At 40.3% G+C, this 26,329-nt stretch overlaps 1 protein-coding gene across 5 annotated transcripts in view; it reads left to right on the top strand.

The window, feature by feature from the left end:
* The window catches only part of CTPS2 (CTP synthase 2), a 383,279-nt gene that overhangs the window by 126,081 nt on the left and 230,869 nt on the right, over positions 1-26,329 (top strand). Inside the window, exons 17-18 of one of the 5 annotated variants that reach the window (XM_037822636.1) lie at positions 10,209-10,319; positions 11,248-15,202. The exons of the other annotated variants lie outside the window; for them this stretch is intronic. Coding sequence (XP_037678564.1) covers positions 10,209-10,278 — 70 coding nt within the window. The 3' untranslated portion in view covers positions 10,279-10,319; positions 11,248-15,202. Of the gene's footprint in view, positions 1-10,208; positions 10,320-11,247; positions 15,203-26,329 lie in introns of those variants that run through there. 5 annotated transcript variants of the gene reach the window in all.

The raw sequence follows: 26,329 nt of genomic DNA, 5'->3' as shown, positions 1-26,329 counted from the left end.
AAACGGACTTAAAAAAAAGACAGAGGTTGGCAAAATGGATTTAAAAACACATCCCAACTATATGCTGTCTGCAAGAGACTCACCTTGAAGTCAAAGATACAAGTAGTTTGGTGGTGAAAGGATGGAAAAAATATACCATGCAAGTAGTAATCAAAAGAGAGCTGGGGTAGCTATACTAATATTGGATATAATACACTTTAAGTAAAAAAACAGTTATGAGGGACGAAGATGGTCATTACATACTGATAAAGGAGACAATTCAACAGGAAGATGTAACAATTATAAAACTATATGCACCTAACAGCAGAGCCCCAAAATATATGAAGGAAATACCTACAGATTTGAAGGGAGAAATTGATGGTTCTACATAAATAGTAAGAGACTTTACTCTTTGAATAGATGGTATGGTATGTAAATAAAACTGCTTTGAAAAAGAAAGAAAAAAATAGTAGGAGACTTTAACACACCACTGTCAGTAATGGATGGAACATCTAGTCAGAAGATCAATGAGCAAGTATAGGACTTGAATGATACTCTAAACCAACTAGACCTAACAGACATATATAGAACACTGCATGCAACAGAAACAGAATACATATTCTTCTCGAGTGCACATGGATCATTCTCCAGGATAGACCATATGTTGGGTCATAGAACAAGTCTCAATAAATTTAAAAATATTGAAATCATACAATGTATATTCTCTGACTACCATGGAATGAAGCTAGAAAACAATAACAAAGGGAGAAAGGGGAAATTCACAAATATGTGGAAATTAAACAGCATACTCATAAAAAACCAATGGGTTAAAGAGGAAATCCAAAGCAAAATAAGGAAATATCTTGAAGTGAATGAAAATGAAAATACAGCAAACCAAAACTTATGGGATGCAGTGAAGGCAGTGCTGAGAGGGAAATGTATAGCTCTAAATGCTTGTGTTTAAAAAGAAGAAAGACTTCAAATCAGTGATCTAACTTCAAAACTGGAAGAACTAGAAAAAGAAGAGTGAAATAAAATCCAAAGAAGCAGAAGGAGGAAAATAACAAAGATTAGTGGAGATCAGTGAAATAGAAAACAAAAAAACAAATAGAATTGGCAAAACTCTAGCTAGAAAAAGAGTGGATACAAATAACAAAAATCAGAAATGAAAAGAGGGCCATTACTACTGACCCCACTGAAATAAAAAGACTGTAAGTGGGTACTATGGACAACTATATGCCAATAAATTAGGTAACCTATATGAAATGGACAAATTCTTAGAAACACACAAGCTACCTCCATTGACTCAAGAAGAAATAGAAGATCTCAACAAACCAATTACTAGTAAAAAGACTAAATCGGTAATCAAAAACCTCCCAACAAAGAAAAGCCCAGGACCAGGTGTTTTCACAAGAGAATTATACCAAACATTCCAAGAAGACTTAACTCCAATTCTGCTCAGACTCTTCCAAAAAAAACTGAAGAGGATGAAACACTCCCTAACTCATCTATGAGACCAACATCGCCCTCCTACCAAAGTTGGATAAAGATACTACAGAATGAAAACTACAGACCAATATCTCTTTTGAATATGGATGCAAAAATCCACAACAAAATACTTGAAAACTGAATCAAACAGCATATTAAAAGAATTATGCACCATCATCAAGTGGGATTTATCCCTGGTATGCAAGGTTGTTTCAACATAAGAAAATCAATTAATGTATTATACCACATTAACAGAATGAAGGGAAAAAAACCACACAATTATCTCAATCGATGCAGAAAAGGCATTTGATAAAATACAGCACCTTTTCTTGATAAAAACACTTAGGACACTAGGAATAGAAGGAAACTTCCTCAACGTGATAAAGGGTATATATGAAAAGCCCACAGCTGACATTCTACTTAGTGGTGAAAGACTGAAAGCTTTCTCTTTCAGATCAGGATCAAGACAAGGATGCCCACTGTGCCAGTTTGAATGTATTATGTCCCCCAAAACGCCATTATCTTTGACGTAATCTTGTGTGAGCAGACGTATCAGTATTGACTAGATTGTAATTCTTTGAGGGTTTCCATGGAGATGTACCCCACCCAACTGGATGATGACTGATTGGATAGTTTCTGTGGAGGTGTGGCCCCACCCATTCAGCATGGGCCTTGGTGAGTTTACTGGAGCACTATATAAGCTCAGACAGAAGGAGCAAGTTTGCTACAGCCAAGGGGGACACTTTGAAGAACGCACAGGAGCTGCAGATGAGAGACAGTTTGAAGATGGCTATTGAAAGCAGACTTTTGCTCCGGAGAAGCTAAGAGAGGACAAATGCCCCAAGAGCAACTGAGAGTGACATTTTTGAGGAACTGCAGCCTAGAGAGGAACGTCCTGGGAGAAAGCTGTTTTGAACCCAGAGCTTTGGAGCAGACGCCAGCCATGTGCCTTCTCAGTTAACAGAGGTTTTCCGGACACCATTGACCATCCTCCAGTGAAGGTACCTGATTGCTGATGTGTTACCTTGGATACTTTATGGCCTTAAGACTGTAACTGTGTAACCAAATAAACCCCCTTTTATAAAAGCCAGTCCATCTCTGGTGTTTTGCATTCTGGCAGCATTAGCAAACTGGAATACCCACTATCACCACTGTTACTCAGTACTGTACTGAATGTTCTTGCTGGAGCAATTAGGCATGAAAAAGAAATAAAAGGCATCCAAATTGGAAAGGAAGAAGTAAATCTTTCCCTATTTGCAGATGATATGGTCCTATATACAGAAAATTTTGAAAAATCCACAACAAAGCTCCTAGAGCTAACAAATGAATTCAACAAAGCAGCAGGGTACAAGATAAATACCCCCAAATCAGTAGTGTTTCTATACATAAGTAATGAAAAAGCAGAAGAAGAAGTCAAGAAAAAAATTCCATTCACAATAGCAACTAAAAAAATCAAATATCTAGGAATAAATCTAACCAAGGAAGTAAAGGACTTTTACACAGAAAAGTACAAAACATTGCTAAAAGAAATTAAAGAAGACTTAAATCACTGGAAGGATATTCTGTGTTCATGGATTAGAAGACCAAATATCAAGATGTCAATACTACCCAAAGCAATTTATAGATTCAATGCAATCCCAATCAAAATTCCAACAAACTTCTTTGGAAAAATGGAAAAGCCAATCATGAAAGGGTAAGGGGCCCCAAATAGCCAAAGCATCTTGAAAAAGAATGAAGTTGGAGGACTCTCACTTCCCGATCTTAAAACTTATTGCAAAGCCACAGCAATCAAAACAGCATGGTACTGGCACAAGGACAGACATATAAACTAATGGAATAGAATTGAGAGTTCAGAACTTAACCCTTGCATTTATGGCCCACTGATTTTTGACAAGGTGGTAAAGACTAGTCAATTGAGGAAGAATAGTCTTTTCAACAAATGGTTTGAAAACTGGATCTCCATTAGCAAAAAAAAGGAGGACCCCTACCTCACACTATTCAAAATCAACTCAAAATGAATTGACCTAAATATAAGAGCTAGAACTATCAAACTCCTAGAAGAAAACATAGGGAAACATCTTCAGGACCTTGTGTTAGGCCATGGTTTCTTAGACTTTACACCCAAAGCACAAGCAACACAAGAAAAAATAGATAGATGGGACCTCATCAAAATAAAAACTTTTGTTCCTCAGAGGACTTTATCACAAAAGTAAAAAGACAACCTACGCAATGGAAGAAAATATTTCAAAACTACATATCCAACAAACGATTAATATCCAGTATTATATAAGGAAATCCTTCATCTTAACTCAAACCTGGCACTTTTATTTCCCTAACTGGGTGTGACTTCACTCTTCTGTTTATCCATTTCTTTATTAAAAAAAGGGATGGGGAGATGATAATAATACCTGCTTCACATGGTAATAATGTGACTAAGTTTCACCTTAAATATAAAGCACCTAGCAAAGTGGCTGGTCCATAGTAGGAACTTAAATAGGAATTACTATTATCATTAGCATCCTTAATTCTACCTTAGCTCAGGTCTCCTTGATCGCTTGCCTACCGCAAAGTCCAGACTGGCCTCTCTGCCTCCAGTTTTCCTTGTCCCAAGCCATCTTCCCAACTGCCATCAGAATGATCTTCCTATGTTATTTTGGAGCTTAAGACCATCAGTGGCTTCCCTCGGCTTACAGGATAAAAGGCCCATGAAACCATACAGAAGCTTGTAGTCCCCTGAACTTCCCAGAGCTTTTATGCCTTGCCTCTGCTCACACAACTCTGTTGCCTCTTGATAGTCATTCCTGAACTGCTTGGCAAGAGGGGAACAGCCATCTCTTCCCTCTCAGGATGCTAGCTCACTGACCTGTCGGTGAGGAGTGGCCCCTCCGTAGTGTATAGAGTGTTTTTCTCTTCCTCTAGTGTAAGCTTGCCCCATGTTGGGTGGTTTTGCTTTCTGTCTGACCCAGAGAGTAAGAAGCTTATATCCTCTGCACAAATCTGACGTTCAGTGTCCAGTGTCATCCAAACCTGGAATCACCTTTCTTCTTGAATTTTGGGCTGCGTGGCTGATGTTGCCTGGAACCATTCTTGCGATTTGTGGTGTGAATATTTCGTGTCTGTGGAGACAGTAGGGACTAGCAGAGTCCTCCACTTCTGGGTCTGTTACTTCCTGGATAACTTTGGCCAATTCACCACACTCCTAAACCTCACACTCCTCAGCCTTAGGGTTGCTGCGAGGAGCAGCTGACATGTTGCTTTGTAAACTTAAATCTGACATAAAAATACTCTTCGCCTCGAGTTACCTTTCAAACAAAAGTGAACTGGAAAAAAGCAGCAATCCTTTTTTGCTTTTTTTTTTGATCAAGGTAAAATTCGTGTGATATAAAATTTACCACTTTAAAGCGTACAATTCAGTGGCTTCCCATGCACTCAGGGTGAACGTTTTCATCACCCCAGAGGAAAGCCATCACTCTCCACTCTCCCTTTCTCCCAGCCCCTGGCAACCATTCATCTCCTTTCTGTGTCTCTGGACCTGCCTATTCTGGATAGCTCATATAAATGGGGTCATACAATATGTGGCTTTCTGTGTTTTGCTTCTTTCACTTATTATTTGCCTTTTGTAAAGAATTCTTTAAACATCTTTTAACACCATTCCTGCTATGATTGTTTGACTTCAAATCCCTACCTTGAGACTTTTTCTGTTAAAGTGTTGTTAATAAACTCCATTAGAGTGCACCTTCCCTGGGGGGTTAAACGTACCTAGGCTAAAAGGTGCCTCATTGAAGACACTTGGCTGCAGCAGGATTTTGATGTATATACTGTGGGAACTCACGCATACTGGGGATCCTAACTATATGCCATTTAAAGAAATTTTGATTCAGACCAACCGTCTCTGTTAATGGAGAAGAAATGGTTTAGCGGCTGCCTCAGGGTAGCCTAAAAGGGGGGATATATGAGGCCTTACTCTATCCTTGCCCTAGGGCCTTGGAATTTGTGTTTTCTCATATTGGGAATTTATTAGAAACCGTGAGTGCTTTGACAAACAAGCTTGACTACAACAAGCCTTTGGTCCATCAAAATACCATATAAACCCTGGCAGTCAGGTCTTGTAAGTGGAGCCAGGGTTGTAACGATGGCAAGTCCCATGTGTCACTGCTGGTAATTTTTATTTTGTCTTATAAGAAATGGTACGGTAAGAAAAACTTTTTAAAAGAGAGCTCCATTATTTCAGGGACACATGCATGCATAAGCGGAATTTTTAAGCCAGGCCTTAAATAGACACACACCTTTTCCAGGAAGTGACAAGGAGGACCATTGTGTGGTGATTGTGTGTGTGCTTTTTAAATCGTTATTCATTTCTTTGCCAAGCAGTCCTATTCAGTAGCACTTTCTGCAATCATGGAAATGTTCTATACGTTGCACTGTCCAATGTGGCGGTCAGCAGCCACACGTGGCTAGTGTGCATTTGAAATGTGGGGTAGTGCAAGTCAGGAACTGAATTTTAAACTTCATTGAGTTTTAATTGATTTTGCCACATCAGAAAGAGACATACTTATGCCCACCTCCAGGGCTGGAATCTCCCCCCGTGCAGGGTGCCAAGAGCGTGACGACGCCTGCCCCCAGGAACTCAGTCAGTCCTGGGGTCCCACCCCACTGCACGGTTTGTAGGTGTCGGGGTCACCGACAGAAGCACGACTCACACAGCACCAGAAGGAACAGTGTTTCCCTCACCTAGAGAAAAGGCAGACCAAGGTGGGCTTCACTTGTGGGTGTCAGTTTCCCAGAGCCGGTGGGTCTCAATCCATGGCTGACACAGGGAGATGTTCTGGGTGCAGCACCCCTCTCGGTCTCTTTCTGTCTCTCTGTCTCTGTCTCTCTTTCGCTCTGTGTGCCGCAGTGGACGAACCCACTTCCTACCCTCCAGGGACAGATATACCACTGGGCCATGAGCCGGATGCCAGAAAACACACCGTCAAGAGTCAGACCCTCTCTGGTGAACGCTTCCCTGTGCTCAGGACAACAGGGGCAGGCTGTCCCAGCAGGCCCCTTCTCTACTAGGGGAGTGGGTTTTATCCCATGGCTCTGAGCAGAGGATGTGTTGGGTTGCAGGGAAAGGCGGCAGGCTGCCCTAAGACAACCCCCTACCATAGATTTAAATTTAGAGCTCTGGCTTGTGGTTGCCGTATTGGACAGTGCAGGTTTGAGTCTTTCCCCTCCCCAAATGTAATAAGACACACATGAATAGGTCTATATTCTGCCACTTAAATGTCATTTCATAAAATTTAACCTGCAAGATCCTAATATCTGATAACACTCCCCACTGAAGAAAATCGTGTGTGTCTGTGAGAGAGTGCTTACACGGAGTAGATTATTTAAAAAGACAGGTTAGTGTTAAGATAGAGCTAGGTTGTCTTGATTTAGGTGAAAATAGAGCTGGATAAGTCCAGCTTATGAATTCTTTAATTCTGTTCTGCACGAAACAAAAACAAGCCCCCAAGTCAAGCGTGGTTCAGAGTAGCCACTTGAATTTTATGGAATGTGCCGGGACCATGGCTGTTTGGTTTATGGATGATGAGCCACAGTCTATTTCTAGCAATTGTTTTTCTGCCAGTAGATGAATTCCCTAAATTCAGCTAGGTTAGCAGCAATGCCTGTTTTGACAATTCTGTTCTTGAGTGTCATGGTTTATTTTATTGTCGTATCTCTTGGAACACATAGGAAGGGAAATTAGTGAACCCAGTAATTAACCTTGGAGAGGAATAATCTCAAGCTGAGCCTTGCTTTGTCACACTGAACGTGTGCCATTTTGATGTGTTGGCAGAATTTGGGGCAGGCAGTCATCAGATAGGAAATGAAAACCATTGGGTTAGAAACAGATCCACCCGGGTCCTCTTGCTAATGCTGGCAGGGAATGAGTTGGCACAGGAAAACAATTCTGGAAATCATATGCTTAGCAGTTTTCACTGGTTCCTTTTATTGCCATAATGTTTTAGCAATATACCATGTTATCAATGTGGAATCCTCATAAATAGCAACAGCTTATATTTTTATGAAGTTTTCAGAGCACTTTTATACCTTCCCCTTTGGAGAAGGAGGAAAGCATGAAGGTACGGGGTTTTCTTGGTGCTTTGGCACTTCCCACTTGTACTGTTGTCGCTTGTGCCTCGGTGGGTGCAGCTGCCCCACTGCAGTGCAGCTTAGACATGGGCTTCATGGCTGGCTTAGTATGTGGGGGATTCCGGCCCCACCTCTGACGAGCCGCCTGCCAGGTGAATCACTCGAATGCCCTCAACCTTCATTTCTTCTCAGCTAGTGAGTTGAATGCAACTTCCAAATTCCCTTTCCTTGCTAATTCTGTGATGCAAAAATGGTGCATAGAACCAGGAGGGAATCTACAGTTGAGTAGCAAGAGTGCATGGGTAAGGATATATCAACTTTTTTTGGTCAGTTTTTTTTTTTAAACATTCTTCAGTTATTCCTATGTTTTCTTTATCAGAGACACTTTTGTAACAGTAGAAGTAATTTTCCTGAACTAAACTCTAACCAGGACCTGTCTTCTACTTGGTGTGTCTTAAGGGTATGTTGACCTAGATGTTTACTTAATGTATCTTGTCCTTGCTGCCAGCACTTACTCTTCTTCTTTTTTCTTCTCCATACTCTAATCCCCGGCTCCTTTCTAGTATTTTGCCCAGAAGCCAGGAAGGAGAGTGAGGATGAAAATGAAGGTGCAAACCAGAAAACAGTCTTTTCTGATTTTATCTCTTTATTGATATGTTTAGAGTAAATCTTTGTTTTCTGACTTGTCAGCATGGGCTTTCTCCAATTGTTCCTTCTCCCCTCTTCCCCTTAAAAAAGTGGAATTTCACTTGTTATGGAATTGGACTTTTATTGCCACAAATCATCAAGGCTCTGCCAAGATTAGAGATGGGCAAGGCATAAAGAACTTCCTGATGGTGACATCTTCATAGATCAGGGGAACTCTGGCTGCTCTTGCAGAGTTGTCCAGCCTGCTGGCTTTTTTGGAACTGAGGGAGAGGAACCCCACACTGAGCCCATGACTCAGAGCAAAAGTATAATTGCAGGGCTACCTTGTAGAGAAGGTGCGTTTTAAGGGAACTGAACAGGGCAACAACATGTATGTCAGTAATCAGTCTTATTTTGAATACTGCATGCAACTCTGGAGGAAGTCAGAGCATCCCATTTCCTTCTGACTTGAAAACAGCATGGTGCAAATTGTTTTTCAAACCTTTGTACCTGCAAGAATGTTTGCTGGGATGGAAATGTTCCATGCTGCTGGCCTACAAATCATACTGAAAATATGATCTGAAGCAGATAGGATTTCAAGGTGAGATTAGAGAGTGCATGAAGTTTTTTTTTTAACATTCACTGCTGGATGTTTCCTGGATTTTGAACCAATCTGCATTTTGTTAGTCCTAATGACCACCAAGTTCAAGCTCCCTTGGAGATTGCTGACCATGAGACAGCCAGCACCCCCATCAAGGTGTTATCCAGGGAGTTTCTGTGGTCCTCAAATACAGTGGCGAAACCCAACCTGCAACTGAAAAAAAGGAAAGCATTTGACTATCATAATTAAGGATATGCAGTTACGTTCACTAGTCTCTAGTCCTTTCATTTTGCCAAAGGAAGCAGTTGTATAAGGAGGGTGAAAAATTTAAAAAAAAACAAACAAACTCTGAGTAGCCAGGCACTATTTTATGCTACATTATTGCACTTGAGAACAAATTGAGATCAGTAGAAATAGGACTTGAGTGAATGCTCAATCCCAAATGGATTGAGATTTAGGGCCTAGTATTGACAAGAGTAGATTCACAGAAAATGAATGGGTGCATCAACTCAGGCTTTCATTTTTTCCATCTGTTAATGTCATACTTCCAGTAGAAAGCAAGCAATAGGGAAGGGGGGCAGGAGAGCAATCTGCTTTTAAGGCTTTATGGAAGTTTAGAAATGATCAGTGGCCTTCCCAAGAGTATAAAATTTAATTGACATTGAAATGCTTTTATAAATCATCTGAATGAGTAACTTCCAATTAAAGATGAAAGCAAGCAATCAGTTGCTCTGGCAAAAGAAGGAGGCCTTTGTGAGCGGTTGGACTAACCTCTTCATATAGTGATCAGTAAGTGATAATAGAAGATTCCTTAATATTTACCCTGAATGGGTGTTGTTAAAAGAAAAGATTTTCACACAATTTAGGATCTCTCAGCTTTTTTGAGCAATTCATGAATTGGGCATCATCTCATTCAGAAAGTGGAAGGGAGCTCCCCTGAGGGGGGTGGCAAGGGAAAGCTCATATAGGGTGAATGTGGAAGCGAGCAACTAAATGTTCTGATTGGCTGACATCAAGTTTCCATTTTACATAAGGGGGAAGGTCTTACAAAGTGGGGAGCAATAGACATTGATGAGCATGATATGTCTGTTCATCTGATAACCTGTCTCTCCTGGACCAAAACTGGTTTATTAGCAGGTGTAGCTTCTCTGCAGTTCTGTAGGGTGGGTTTCATTTTCTCAGAAAGCTCCTGCAGGTCAATTGTTTTTGTCTTCTGGAAAAGCCCTTCTCAGGAAGGGATCCTTCTCAGCAACACCCAATGCAGGCAGCCATTTTATTTTACTTAACAGGGTTGATTATGAAAACTGTTTGGGATGGTGAAAAGATAACTGCCCAGGGTTTACATTTTTTTTTTAAATTTTTATACCATGCTAAATTAGCTCCCCTTTTGACCTAGTGATCAATATGGTGATACCAGTGGTGACAGCTTCTCAGAACCAAAGGTGGCTGAGTTGGAAATGCACTAAAACTGATACATGACTCAGAACAGTGGGGATTGCCTGAGAAGGTAAGACAGAAGCATCAAGTTCTTGTTTGCTTGTTTTACAGACAGTCTGTCGTCTTGGTGTAGGGGGAGGCTTTACAGGATCTGTCTCACGGGACACTGCTCCCTCAGATGCTCCTCTTCCACGGTCATAGTTAGCAGGACTGACTTGAAAGCTGATGATGCTCAGCATTGGATGCAGAATTAGCATTTGGGGAAAATGGAACACACATCTAAGTCCAGGCATAAATATATAAGGAAGTCTATAAATGTATACTTAGCAGCTGTAGTGGTTAGAGTTGAAATTGTCTAGATCAGGGATTTGCAAACTTTCTGTAGAGGGCCAGGTAGTAAATATTTTTAGGCCATATAGTTGCTTTTGCAACAGCTTAGATCTGCCATTGGAAAGCCATGGACAATCCATAAGTGAATGGGCATGGCTGTGTTCCAGTACAACTTTATTTACAAAAAAAAAAATTGCTGATAACCCTAGTCTAGGTATCTCATGGAAAATATTTCCTGGGATTTTGCATAAGATCAAGTAGTGTTTTATTTATTTGTAGGAAGATGCAAGTGGCTGGCTTGATTTCCATGGGCAGCTGATTTTTCCCAGGTCTCTAATTTGTTTGATTAGAGAGCACAGCAGCCTGGTAGCTTTATTAAATTTATGCTCAGAGGCAGATATTGCCTGGGGTAACCCTATGAGGTTGGCAGGCCTTGAATTAGAAGAGCCGCTCCTTGGCAGGGATGCAGCTTTTTGAAATCTGTAGATTCATTCTCCAGTGTGAGATCTCTTCCTAGTTCCCTGGGGGGCAGATTCTTCACGTTTACCAGGGCAGAAGCAAATTTGTCTCTCTTTGGTTTGCATCAAACTTGGAGCAAACCAAAATGGCGCAAAGGTTAGCTGGAGGTATTTTAAAGATGGTTAATATTCATATTCTTTTGTTTTTAGCCCCTGAAATAATTAAAGTCAAGATGAAGGCACAATCTGAAGAAATCACTGCACTCTTATGTAAATTCACCCTGTTCTTCAGCAAACTTGGGACATAAAGCCTCAAAGGAAATCAATAAGACACTTCCGTGAACCTTCCAAAGGGGTACTTTTCTTTGCCCTCCAGAAACGGCCTTTGATCATCACAAATTCCTCTAGCTGATTAAACTTTTCTCAGCCACCCCACTGGGCAGAAAGTGTCTTCATGTTTGGTCCTGCAGAGCATGACGTGAAGATGGAGAGCCAAGAGCTGGGAAACTGAGCCTTCGCCATGTTGTATTGGAGGGATAGCAGAGCACGTGCAGTCATTGATCTTAAGTCAAAAATGAGTCACCTAAAAAAAAAAAAAAAAAAAGAGTCACCTGCAGATTTGTGTGCAGCCCAAGCTTATATCAATTTCTCACCTCATTTACTCCCTTTTCCAGTTAAAAGTAAAAGTGAACAGGTCCCGGACTAGGGGGTGGCAAGTAAGGCACTTGCTTCAGGCACAAAATTTAAGGGACGGGTGGTGGATCAGGATTGGTAATACATATTTTTAAATATTGAGGTGAACATCACAGAACATAAAATTAACCATTTTAAAGTGAACAATCCAGTGGCATTTAGTATATTCACAATGTTCTGCAACTGCCATTTCTATCTAGTTCCACAACATTTTCATCACCCCCAAATAAAACCCCATATATTAAGCAGTCACTCATTTCCTGTGCCCCCTTCTTCAGCCCCTGGCAACCACCGATCTGCTTTCTGTCGCTATGGATTTGCCTATTCTGGACATTTCATTTGAATGGAACCGTACAGCATGGGTCCTTTGGCATCCAGCTTCTTTCATTTGGCATAATAATGTTTTTTGAGCCTCATCCATGTTATAGCATTTTATCAGTATCTCATCCCTCTTTAGGTCTGAATATTATTTCATTGTATCTATATACTATAATTTGTTTATCCATTAATGTGTTGATGGGCCCGTGGGTTGCTTCACCTTTTGGCCATTGTGGATAATGCTGCGGTGAGCATTGGTGGACAAGTATCTGTTTGAGTCCCTGCTTTCAGTTCTTATGGTTATATACCTAGGAGTGGAATTGCCAGGTCATATGGTAATTCTATGCTTAACTTTTTGAGGAAGGATCAATAATATTTTAATGCAGTATTTTTTAAAAATGAAAATTAATGCAAAAACATTCATAATGAACAAAATATCTACATTTTGAATAAAGACAAGACCCAGCCCTGTGCCTCTCTCACCACCCCTAGTCCTGGCCCTGTTATACAACCTGCTCCCCTGATATGCTTCCTAATTTTCCTGTCAAATGTGCTTGACATGACTTAGTTGTTGCTTACATTTCAGCTCTGGGATACTAATTTAAATATTTTAACTGCTCAGTTAGTTTTCTTGTGGTTGTTTTTGGCCTTTTAACTACTTTTTAAAAAAATAACTGTAAGATGTTGCAGCATTATTTTGTAAGATGCTACGGAAAATTCAAATACCAAACATGTGCAGAAATGGAATGCATAACTCTGGTAAACAAAAATATTAAAGGGCTTCAGTGCTCCACTTGTGAAAATTACAGCTTTGAAGATCAAAAGAGGCTCCAAATAAAAAAATAAATAGGTTAAACAGAGCTGGACTCAGGCCTCATAGAGAGAGGGATGCAAGCACAGGGGGGTTACTTCACAATCACAAAGGTGTAGTTTGGCGTGAATGGAAGTTTTCTCTTTTAGTGACTACCCTTCCTAAAGTCATTTATAACAGAGCGCTTTAATGATGCATGTAAATAGGACCTGAAGGAGAGGCACTTAAGAAGACTCTCTTTCGTTGCTACGTGCGATTTCTCTCCCTTCTCCTTTTATGTCTGGCTTATTTCACTTAGCAGAATGTTTTCAAAGTTCATCCATGTTGTAGCAGGCATCAGCACTTCATGCCTTTTCATTCTTATGGCTGAATAATATTCCATCGTGTGGCTGTACCCATTCCTCTGTTAAGGGACACTGGGTTGCTTCCACCTTTTGGTTGTTGTGAATAATGCTGCTGTGAATGTGGGTGTACGAGTGTCTGAGTCCCTGTTTCCAATTCTTTTCAGGTCTATACCTAGGAGTGGAATTTCTGGGTCATGTGGTAATTTTCTGTTTAAGATTTTGAGGAACTGCCAAACTGTTTTCCACAGCAGCTGCATCATTTTACATTCCCACCAGCAATGTATGAGGGTTCCTATTTCTCCACGATCCTGGTCAACACTTGTTATCATCTTTTTTATTTTAGCCATCCTAGTGGGTGTGAATTGGAATTTCATTGTGGGTTCCATTTGCGTTTCCCTAATGACTAATGACGTTGAGCAGTTTTCATGGGCTTGTTGGTCATTTGTGTATCTTCTTTGGAGAAATGTCAGTCAAGTCCTTTGCCTATTTTTAAATTGGGTTGTTTATCTTTTTGTTGTTGAGTTGTAAGAGTCCTTTACATATTCTGGATATTAGACCTTTATTCGATCAGTACTAGCCAGAAAACTAGCTGGGAGAAAGTGACCAGCCACTCAGTTCTTCCTGAGCTGTATTTTCTTTGTGATAGCATTATTTGACCTATTGTATTGACATTTGAATATGAGTTTGTTAATAAGCCAAATGTAATTATGACCTGCCATTTTTGAAATACCACTTCTTCTATGATCAGGAATAATCAATAGGTGAACCATTTTGAAAAACAGTAAATTCTAGTGACATTGCAACTCATATTGTCCTTGAACAAAATAACTTGGCTCCCATTTTCTTTGGGTTTTGCTAAACATCAAGGTTTCTCATTGGTCTAGTGCACATCCTACTCTATTTCAATGTAGGCTTACCACAGGGGACCCATTAGGCTCTGACAGGACTGCAAATTTAACCTGATGAATTTTGGATCTTCAGTGTTCATGTCCATGAATATCTCTAAAAAGATGGAACCATTCTGTGGGCATTATTCAGTTCCATCCTTCCTGAGTGGGGCCAGCTTTCCATCCCTGAGACTTTTCTTTGGTGTTTACTGCTTCCTCTGAGCATACTAGTGAAAAGCTGGAGAATTCAGTTGGCACTGTTTGATTACAGAGTTCATTTTTAAGCCTTAATGTTAAGTTTTAAACTTTCCATCATTTTACCAAAGGAAAAATTATTTTTAAAATAGACATATTGCTATGATTTGTTCTCTCTTTGAAAGACTAGGCTTTCAATTAACATCTATTAACATGCTGGTAGTATTCTGTAGAGAAAGATAATGACCTCGAACCTGCAGGCTGGAGCCAGCGTCACAGGAAACTAAACTTTGCCACAGCGAACTGCCCTCACAAGGGGATTCTCTGAACTAGAAAAATCTCACATACCATGGGCCAGGATGTGAGAATGCTTATTATAATGGTCACTTCTGTGGAGAATTTAATGGTAACATCAAGATTTAGTTCACCGAGATTATCTACATTTCAGGAGTAGCAATTTCCGAATTTATCTGCACAAGTATATGTTGTTTTAATATCAGACTTGAGAAGTACGAAGACTCAGAAGTAATTCATTTTCAACCCAGAATGTGACTTCTTTGTCGCCACCATTGACTCATCCCAGGAAGATTTCTGATAGGATGAGATTTTTTTCATGGTCTTTGAAACACCTTTTTTCTTTTCTGAGTGAAGATCACAAACTCCATGGTTTTATCCCGTAAACTTGACACTTTTCTTCTGTTCCCCATGATCGTCCCTTTTTTCCAACTTTCCTAAGTATAAAAGATTTTTTTTAAAACCTGCTTAAGCATGAAACAAAAAGAGCATGAATACAACTTACTTGTTGTTTAAAGGAGGCAATGTCTAAAGCAGGGATTGACAAACTGTGGCCGCAGCCTAAATCCTATCTGTTTTTGTAAATAAAGTTTTATTGGAGCACAGACAGGCCCATTTGTTTACCTACTGACTGTGGCTGCTTTTGTTTACAACAGCAGAGTTGAGTAGTTGCCACAGAGACCACAAAGTCTAAAATATTTCCTATCTGGTGCTTTACAGTAAAAGTTTGCTGACTCCTGATCTAAAGGTTGTGGGAAGCCAGAAAAAAATGTTACAAGTCTCCAAGGATTCTAAGTTCTGAAAATCTTTGTTCTGTAGAATGTAGATATTCTCTTATAAAGAGTTTACAAGAATATATGATATGAGAGTTCCAAATTGAAAGGTTACAGAAAAATCTCTCTTTGACCTCTGTCCTCAGCTGCCTCATTGGCCTCATTGGAGGCCATATTATCATATTCTAGGTTCTTCTAGAGAGCTTGCATGCAAAGATGTTCTTTTGCTGTGAGATTTGAGCAGTGTCCTTATTTCAAATGAGATTGTATCTCTTTATTTAGTGGGGAAAAAAAGAATAATTATACAGAGAGATACTGAGAAAAAATGCCCTGGGGTAAAGGTCAATAATTACTTCAGCCTCTGCCATATATTGTGGAGTCAGCCCTGAATTGATGCAGCAGAGAATATGGAAGACCAAAAGACAGTGTCTAGCTGGGCAACGACCTAATGCGGTACTTGACCTGAATCCTGACGATGAATGGGAGTTGATTTTGTATTAGAAGCACTGGAAAGACCAGTTGTTGGCTAATGTGCAGATACTTCCCAAGGATGCTTCTCAGGCACCATGTGGCCACCTCCTCAAATAACATTGCCCAGATTTGGAGCTTCCTGAAAGTTCTGAGTCATCGTGAGGGCTACTGGTATACTCATTAACAGGCAGAGCCACTTCGGGGGTGAGAGGCCCTGGTTCCCATCCCAGGTTTTGGAAGGTCTCTAAGCTGCTCTCTAGACCAGCACTGCCTGATAGAAATACCATGTGAGCCATGAAATTTTCTGATGGCCATATTAAAAAATAAAGAAGAAACGGGTGAAATTTATTTTGAGAATATATTTTAACACAATATATCTAAAATACTATAATTTCAACATGTAAGGAATATAAATTACTAACAAGATATTTTTGCATTCTTTTTCTTGTAGTAAGTGTGAAATTTGGTGAGAGTTTTACACTTTCAGTTCATCTCTATTCAGACTGGCCGCATTTCAAATGCTCGATAGTCACATGTGGCCAGTGGCTACCGTATTGGGCAACATAGCTCCAGACTCTGTATAGGGGACGTTCGGGCCCGCCATTGCACATGGCAGAATCCCTGGATAAAGTCACGGAGCACAAGCATATATAAAAACCTTAAGGCCTGTCACATTTGGTAAAGCATATTTTTTTTGCCTTTGGGGTGTGTTTTAGTTTATCTGAGCTGCTATCACAAATACCACAAACTGGTTTTAGCTTAAACAACAGGAAATGATTGGCTTACAGTTTTGGGGCTACCAGAACTCCAAAAATCAAGATGTCAGCAAGGCTTGCTTTCTCCTGAAAATCTGTAGCGTTCTGGCACTGGCTGCCAGCAATCCTTGGGGTTCCTTGGCTTGTATGTCTGCCTCCTGTCACATGGCAATGTCCTCTCCTTTCTGGCTTCTGGACTTCCAGGTCCTCTTTGTAAGGCCTCCAATAATCCAGATTAAGACTCACCCTGATCCCAGTTGGCCACTCCTTAACTAAAAGTAGCATCTTCAAAAGGTCCTATTTATAGTGGGTTCGCGCCCACAGGAATACAGATTAAAATTAAGGAACAGTATAGTGTGGCCATAGATGAGGCCAGGTATCGGGTTTGGTACCCCAGTGCTACCACTGCCTCTGTCTTTTGAGGGAGTGCTTGCTTCTCTCTTCCTTAGAACTCTCCGGATGCCGAATAATGTTCTTGAAGAGAGGAAAGACAGGAGTTAGTTGGGTTTGCAGTTCTAAGTTCTGCCATTCTCTACCGAGGACGATTATAGGGGAAATTTACTTGGAAGATTCTTTCAGATTCCCCTTAAGGACATTCGAAAATAGTGACTACTCTCTGCATTCAAAAGAATTCAAAAAAATAGACAGGAAAAAAATCTACTAACCACCACGGTATTGAAGTTCTATATTTTGTCCTTGATTTGGGCCTAGTTTAGAAAACAGTCAGACTTCTTGCTAGCTTCAGAAGGAAGCTACTGTGTATCAGTGAATTTGGCCCTTCTAATACTTAGGACTAGAGAAAATGGGACTTCTGATTTCCTACATTTTTATTGTGGTAACATATATATAACACATTTTCCATTTTAACTATTTTTCAGTGAACAATCCAATGGCTTTAATTACATTTACAGTGTTGCACTACCACACTCACCATCTGTTACTAAACTATTTTCATCACCCCAAAGAGAAACTCTGTGCCCATTAGAAAATGGAACTTGATAGTAAAGAAATGTTGAGACACATGGATAATTCATTAACAAACATTGTTTTGAATCGACTAGGTCAGAAAGGTGCTAGGCAGATTGAAGGTGACTTTGATCCCTGTGTGCAGAGAATTTCAGTCTTATATTAGGGGCAGATAGAGATTTGCATGCAAGTAACATCTGAGTCTTTGAAGAGCACTTCAACTGAGGGATAGAAAAATGGTGGAATGGCTTACTGGGGAAGGGATGGCATGTATGTCAGGCTCTTTACATTACTGAGAGAAACTATATACACGTGTGGGCATACATAAGAATGATATGCTCCAACCCAGTATTGGAGTTGTAGATTCCACAAATCTACACAAATATTGGGTAGATTTGTGGAATTTTGACATGTTTTATGAAGGGATTCTATAACAGAATGAGACTTTCAGTTGTTGAATGGGCAGAAAAAATACAGTCCTGCTATGTAGTTAGAAATTTATTAAATTGGTAAATTGTGCTAGAACCCCTTTCCATGGCTCTCCTGCTTTCTAGCTATTTCTGGCTTGATAATAAATAATTATGCATTAGTATAACTCTTGTCTAATCTAAAATGGAACCCTGGCAACCTAGGAAGCCTGTAGCAGGTGGGGAGCCCCGAATATTACTCCATCAAAATCATTTTAAAATGACAATTAACAAAGGCAAAGCATAATTGGGAGCAGAAAATCCTTCAAGTGTCATACTTAAATGATGGTTTTCTTAATTTAGAAGTGAGATTTAATTTTTGTTGGAAGTTTGTTTTTAAATTTAATATATAGTCTGGGTCTATTGATCTCGGGAAAGAGGAAATTCTTCCCAGTATGACAGACTCTATGGCTAGTCCTGTAGAAACAGGAAGCTTGGTATCCAGAATAGATCCTTAACATTACAAATTGTATATATAATGTTACTTCTGTCTTTATTGATAAGAGGAATATGACGGCAAGAATATGGCCTGATCTTGCAAACCTGGTACTCACCAAGTTGCTGGGAGCCAAAGCCCCGTTATGGAGAAGCTATACCTTTTTGTTTAAGAGGGATGGGGCTGAATTATCAGCCAGGATACCACTGGCCCAGACAAGGACAAACTGCTTGGCAAAAACGGCTGCCCTGTAAAACCACTAAACCGAATTAGATAGAAAGCCAGTCTCCATTATCACGGCTTCTTTTCCATCAGTGGGTGGTAGAAAATGCATCCATTTTTCACTGCAGTAATTTGGAGTCATACACTATGGACTGGCTGGTTTGGGAGGAGTAGGTATTTGTTCTTAGTATCTTTCTGGTCTTAGAGACACTGCCCAGCTTAAACTCAGTTCCAGTCCCAGGCAGAAATAAGAATTCAGGAGGAACGTCAAAGGAAAAGCAACATGTAACCTAAAATGCCGTATAGAAATACAGCACAAGTCAGGGCAACTCGCAAAGTATTTTTTTTTATTCATTTTATTGAGATATATTCACATACCACGCAGTCATACAAAACAAAGTGTACGTTCAATTGTTTACAGTACCATTATATTGTTGTGCATTCACCACCAAAATTAATTTTTGACATTTTCATTACCACACACACAAAAATAATAATAAAAATTAAAGTGAAAAAGAGCAATTAAAGTAAAAAAGAACACTGGGTGCCTTTTTTGTTTGTTTGTTTGGTTTTTTTTTTTTCTTTCCCCCATTTTTCTACTCATCCATCCATAAACTAGACAAGGGGGAGTGTGGTCCATATGGCTTTCCCAGTCACGTTGTCACCCTTCATAAGCTACATTTTCATACAGTTGTCTTCAAGATTCATGGGTTCTGGGTTGTAGTTTCATAGTTTCAGGTATCTACCACCAGCTACCCCAATTCTTTGGAACCTAAAAAGGGTTGTCTAAAGTGTGCGTAAGAGTGCCCACCAGAGTGACCTCTCGGCTCCTTTTGGAATCTCTTCCACTGTAGCTTATTTCATTTCCTTTCACCTCCCCCTTTTGGTCAAGAAGATGTTCTCCATCCCATGATGCCGGGTCTACATTCCTCCCCGGGAGTCATAGTCCACGTTGCCAGGGAGATTCACTCCCCTGTCACAAAGTGTTTTGTCTTGCTTTGTCTGGTTTCCTCTCCTGCCTCCTCTGTTGCAACTTCGCTCTAATGCCACTCATGGAAACCCAGGAAGCAACGATGATAACACCTCACGGGTTAAACGATTTAGAATTTCAACCCTAGCAATAAGGTTTATTATGAAGGCAAAACTACTGTTGGTGGGATTCCACAGCTATGAGAAAATGCAGAGTTGCCTACACATTGGCAGCCCAATAAAGAGAATTTATTGTCCACACCTGAAAAATTTTCCAGCTAGAAATCACTTGATGTGCAAAGAAAATAAAGTAGGTAACTCTGGTGGCATATCTGTGTTACATAACTGACAATGCCTTTTTTCTCATAAGGTGTCTTTAAAAAATTTTTTTTTCCTTCCTCACAAGACATTCTTGGAGGTGGCCTTATTAGGTAAGGAAGAAAATCTGGCTACTGAAAACTTTTTAAGCCCTTTTTGCTATTCCTTTTTGGACCTTAAGAAATCTGATTTTGTGCTAGGAATAAAAGGCCAACTTGTAAATGTATAAATCACTTATAGGTATGTAAATCACAGCTATATGAAATAACTTAGAAAAGCAATTCCTTGAGAAAACATTGGAAATACTAGCAATGGTCGTCTTTGCGGATGGGGGTAGGGAATGTGGATGGGTCTTTTTGTCTTCCTCTACTTTTTTAATTTTTTTCATGAGTCGGTGAAACACTGAACTTTTGTTATTTTTTTTATTTAAAAAAAAAAACCAAACTGTGACACAGGGAGCATACCCATCCTGCGTCTCCATCCCCAGCTCACTCTCCTGGGTCAATGAGCACACAAGGGGCAGGGCTCGGCCTTCTGGGTATTGATAAGGTGATTCTCACGCATGCCAAAGTTTGAGAAATCTTTCAGCACACACTGAGAACTCTAAGACCTACCGTGACTCATTTTTAAGAAAATGTTACTAAGGCAATCTTGGAAGAGTTAAATAACCGAATTTACAACTTTTTATAAAATGCCACCAGCAAAGAGAAGAGTGATCATCCAAGGAAATGAAAAGCTCCTTGAATTACTGTTCTGGAATAAATGTCTGGAAGGAGAATATACCAGCAAATAGGTTATAACACCAGTTTCTTAGTGTCAGTCTGAAAGAGACACTCCACTACAGGTGTTGGGGTCACCAGTAAAGCACGACTCACACAGGCGCTGATGGAAAGATGTGTTACTCTCAGAGAAGAGAGAGCAAAGTTGGCCTCGCCAGTGGGCGTCAGTTTCCCATAGCCAGTGGGTCTCAACCCATGGCTGATGCAGGGAGATGTTGTACATGCAGCATTCATTTCTTGTGTGTGTGCTGTAGTGGAGGAACCCCAATCCCTCCCCACCAGGGACAGATATACCACTGGGGTGTGAGCTGGATGTCGTAAAACATGCCCACCAGAGTCAGACCGTCTCCAGTGAATGTTTCCATGTGCTTGGGTTAGTAGGGGAAGGAATGTCTCGGCAGTCCCCTTATCTACTTAGGGGACTGGCTTTATCCTGCCAGACACCCCTGGTCCTGAGCAAAGGATGTATTTGTGAGTCCCAGGGAAAGGTGGCAGGCCACATTAGGACTGCCCCCTACCACACTTAATCATACATTATTTTGAGAGAGCAGAACTAAATTAGAAAATTCTAACATTTATTCAGCATTCCTGATTGCTAGATCCAGAGACTATAAATATAAATATGTGTGAAAACCAGATATTGTTTTTCTTTAGGCTATCAAATTGATAAAAATGGGGGAAAAAAGAAAAAGGAAACAAAATGCCTAAGTTGTGAAAAAGATTTGTATTATTAAGCCAAAAAAGGTTAACCCATATATATTTGCACAAATGAAAGACAGAACTAATATATAAGAAAATGCTATTACTGCTTATATTTGTGTGGTAAAGTTAGGAGTAAGTTCTTATTTTGTGTTTGTATTCAAATTTTTACAGTGAATCTGTATTTTTTTTGACAAAGGAAAAAATGTAAAGCAATAATAAAATTATAGAAATAGAAAATTAAAAACCTGAAAATCTGTCTTTAAAATTATCAAAACATTTTATTTTGGAAAATTTCCAACATTACCCAAAAATGGAATAGTACAGTGAACCCTCATGACTTACCCTCAGGTACGATGATCATCTATTAGTCAGGTTTCTGCTGCCATAATGCTGCATAACAAATAGCCCCCTCCCCAAAGCTCAGTGGCTTACAAAAGCAAGTATTTGTTTCTTGTTCATGGGTCTCCAGGTGTCTGTGGCTCTGCTGCACTGGGCTTCTGGATGTGAGTCGGTTTCTGATCTGCTCCACATCTTGCCTCATCCTGGGACCAGTGGCTCCCCATGGTGTGTTCTTCTTGTGGCCAATAGTAGAAGTGCAAGGGGCCAAGCCAAACCAAGCTCATTTAAAGCCTCTGCTTTCATACTATTGGCCAAAGCAAACCATGTGGCCATGCTCCAAATCAGTGGGGGTGGGGATTTGTTCTCTGCCCTATAGTAAACCCTGGCAAAGGAGGGGAAGGAAGGAAGAATTGCTAACAAATAATACATTCTACTGCACTCCCCCTTCAGAGAAATCAACCTTGTGGTCCCACTGTGTTTTCTCTCTCAGCAGATTGCGCCATTAGCCATTCAGTTGCTCATGTTAGAAGCCTAGGATACAAAGCAAAGACCAGATTGGGAAGGGAGGAGCATTGTTCAGTTTTAGATATATTGAGTTTGAGGTCACTATGGGATAGTCAAACAGAGATATGAGAGGACTGTTAGTTATTATTTCAGTTTCCTGGCTGTTAAAGCACATAATATACAATGGGTTGGTTTAACAACAGGAATTTATTGGCTCACGGTTTCAGAGCCTAGAAGGCTCATGGCATCTTCTGGCTGGCCAGCAATCTTTGGGGTTCCTTGGCCTTTCCATCACATGGCTACGTCTTATTTCATTTCTGGGTTCTGTTGACTTTCAGCTTCTTGCTTCTCCCTTGGCTTCTCTCTTCCTGACTTTCATTCTGCTTATAAAGGGCTCTAGTAATCTGGATTAAAGCCCAACCTTGGTTCAGCTGGGCCACACCTTAACTGAAGTAACATCTTGAAGAGATCCTGTTTACAATGGGACCACACCCACCAGAATGCCGACCAAGACCAAGAACAGGTCTAAACTGGAGTATACAATTCAGTCCACCACAGTTACACAGATCCAGAGTCAAACCATTTTGGTTGTTTATTTTCCCACCTGTGCTGGTTTGAATGTATTATGTCCCCCAAAATGCCATTATCTTTGATGCAGTCTTGTGTGGGCAGGAAACATATTGCTGTTGATTGGGTTGGAGACTTGATTGGATGTTTCCATGGAGATGTGATCACTCAACTGTGGGCGAGATCTTTCATTGGATAATTTCCATGGAGGCATGGCCCCACCCATTCAGCATGGGCCTTGATTAGTTTACTGGAGCACTATATAAGCTCAGACAGAAGGAGTGAGCTTGCTATAGCTAAGAGGGACACTGAAGAATGCACAGGAGCTGAGAGAGGAGCTATAGCTTACAGAGACATTTTGGAGACGGCCTTTGAAAACAGACTTTTGCTCCAGAGAAGCTAAGAGAGGACAAACTCCCCAAGAGAACTGAGAGTGATATTTTGGAGAGAAGCTGAAGCCTAGAGAGGAATGTCCTGGGAGAAAGCCATTCTGAAACCAGAACTCCGGAGCAGATGCCAGCCACGTGCCTTCCCAGCTAACAGAGGTTTTCTGGATGCCACTGGCCATCCTCCAGTGAAGGTACCCGATTGTTGATGCATTACCTTGGACACTTTATGGCCTTAAGACTGTAACTGTGTAACCAAATAAACACCCTTTTATAAAAGCCAATCCACTTCTGGTGTTTTGCATTCTGGCAGCATTAGCAAACTAGAACACCACCCAAGCTCCTTCAGGTTCTAGGATTGGAGCTGATTGACAATTGTTAGTAGTTTCTTAGAGTCAGATCCACTGATGTGTCTCAATTATGAAATCCTCATCAAGTCGCTCTGGATTCTGAATCTGTTTCCTTCATGTATAACTCTGAGTTATTAAAGTTCTCTGTGTGTATCAGTTGGGATTCTCCAGAGAAACAGAACCAACAGGATACATGTATATATGTTAAGAGATTTATTATAGGAATTGGCTTCACGCGATTGTGGGGGCTGGCAAGTTGGAATTCTATAGGGCAGGCTGAAGGCTGGAAATTCCAGTGAGAGTGATGAAGTCTTGAGTCTGAATTCCTTAGGCAAGAAACTCAGGAAGGAGTGGAGGGTGTAGTCTGGAGGCAGAATTCCTTCTGATTCCTGGAACCCTCAGTTCTAGCTCTTAAGTCCCCCAACTGATTGGATGAGGCCCACCAACATTACAGAGAGTAATCTACTTAAGGTCAACTGATTGTAGGTGCTAATTCCATGTATGAAATACCTCCACAGCAACATCTAGGCCAGTGTTTGACCAAACAGCTGAACACTATCACCTAGCCAAGTTGACAAAAAAATCAAACATTACATCATGTGAAATTTTCATGCAGGCTTTTATTACATCAGAGACATTATATTACTGAAGGGCATTTGGCAGTTCACGTTTTTCAATCCAGAACTGTTTTAGTCCACCATTTGTAAAGATTCCCCTGAGATATGAATTTCTGTGTTTGTGTAAATACACTTGAGTCATCAGATCTTGTGCAAATTGTCTGTATTGATTAATGGTCTCTTGTTTGCTTCCTTTTGCTTCTTGTATTTATAGCTCACATTACTTATAATTGTTGGACAACATAATATGGACCAGATGGCCTCATTATTCTGAGTTTCACATTTTGAATTTTAAATGTTGTGTTGGTTGCCCGTCTGTGGCCAGCTGTGTCCTGGCGGAGAAGGGGAGGCCAGACCACAGTTCAAAGATCCTGGGCCAGTTGCCATGGGCGGAGAGTGATTTAGGGTATTAGCATTTCTGGTTTTGTCTGGTTCCTCTGCCTGGAAGTTCAGACTGGAGTTCCAGGGAGAGAGAGAGATGATATATTGAATGCCTTCCGAATCACTCATCTGACATGTGGTTACACTGTGTTTGAAAAGAATCTTCACCAACAAGCTTACAGAATTTATCATATAGTAGGAGTTTTAACTATAGCTGCTAATATTTAAAAATAAGAGTATTAGTCAGGGGTCCATCAGGAAACAGATAGTATACTCAAATGGGATAATTGAGGAGTGTCTTGGTTACTCTGCTGCTAAAACACATACCAGACAATGTATTGGCTTAAACAATAGGAATCTATTTGCTCACAGTTTTGAAGCTAGGAGAAGTCCAATTGAGGTTTCTGCAAGGCAATGCTTTCTCCCTGAAGACTGTTGCATTCTGTGGCTGGCTGTCTGTGATCCTTGATCCTTGGCTTTTCTGTCCCATGGCCACACACATGGTATCGTCTACTTTCTCCTCCATGTCCTATTGATTTCTGACTTTTCTTTCTCTGTCTGATTTTCACTCTGTTTATAAAGGACTCCAGTAATCTGGATTAAAGCCCAACCTGATTCCATTGGGCCACACCTTAACTGAGATAACATTTTTAAGATATCCTATTTACAATGGGTTCTCACCCACCAAAATGCAGGCCAAGTCCAAGAACATGTTCCAACTAGGGTACACAATTCACTCCACCACAGGGAGCATTTATTTAAGGGGCTATCTACAATGGTTTGGATTAAGGCAAACAAGGTACAACAAAGTAGCAGCATTGGGGAGCATTCTAGGCTTGAATGGCAAGGGAGTTAGTGGTTACCAGAACCCAAAGAGAGCAGCTATAGCTTTAGGAGGGGGGCAGCCAACAGGTGGTGTGGCCTTTCTTATAGGGACCCATTGGCAATCCTGGGCCAGCAGGCAGAGAAAGAGCTAGGGAAATAAATACCTAAATCTCACTTTCCATCCTGGTGCCTCTAATTGGCTGAATTTACCTGGAAGTTATAAGGCAAGGGAGCCAGTTGATGAATGCTATTTCAAGCAAGATGGACAAGAGTGAAAGGTAGACCTAGAGGGGCAAGTGGAGCATTTTCAGACAATAAGTTTCTATAACAACCATTGTTAGCACTTTCTTGTGTATCCTTCCAGAAATATGCTATGCATGTAAAAGCATATATGAGATATTGGTAATTTTCATATTTCAGAGTCTTCTAAAAATATTACTTTTATGGCTGCATAATATTTTAAAATCTTTTGTTATGAAATAGTCATACATAGAGTAGATGTAGCATTTATATAATATAGAAATAATAATGAAAGAAGCACCTATGTACCCCTCTATCCTCCTTAAGAACTAAAATACTATCAAAACTTTTCAGGGCCCCTGTAGGCAACTGCCAGTTGAATTCCTTCCCACCCAGGGTAACTGCTAGTTTGAATTTTATCATCACTCCCTTGTGATGATGGTTTAGTATCCAGATAATTTTATCATGTTTCTGCACATGTATGTATTTCCAAACAATATATTGACAAGGTTCATATGATTTTGACATTTATATAGTTACAAACTGCATGTAGACTTCTGAGAATTGGTTTTTACACTTCATGTTATAATTTTTAGATTCATCCAAGTTGATGCATATTATTTTAATTGTGCTTCTGTATGTTCCATTGTGTGAATATGCCATAATTTGTCTAATGTGCCGTC

Source organism: Choloepus didactylus, chromosome X (genome assembly GCF_015220235.1).
Source record: "Choloepus didactylus isolate mChoDid1 chromosome X, mChoDid1.pri, whole genome shotgun sequence".
Classification (NCBI taxonomy): domain Eukaryota; kingdom Metazoa; phylum Chordata; class Mammalia; order Pilosa; family Megalonychidae; genus Choloepus; species Choloepus didactylus.
Note: the sequence above shows the minus strand (reverse complement) of the source record. Positions and strands in the feature narration are given on the sequence as shown.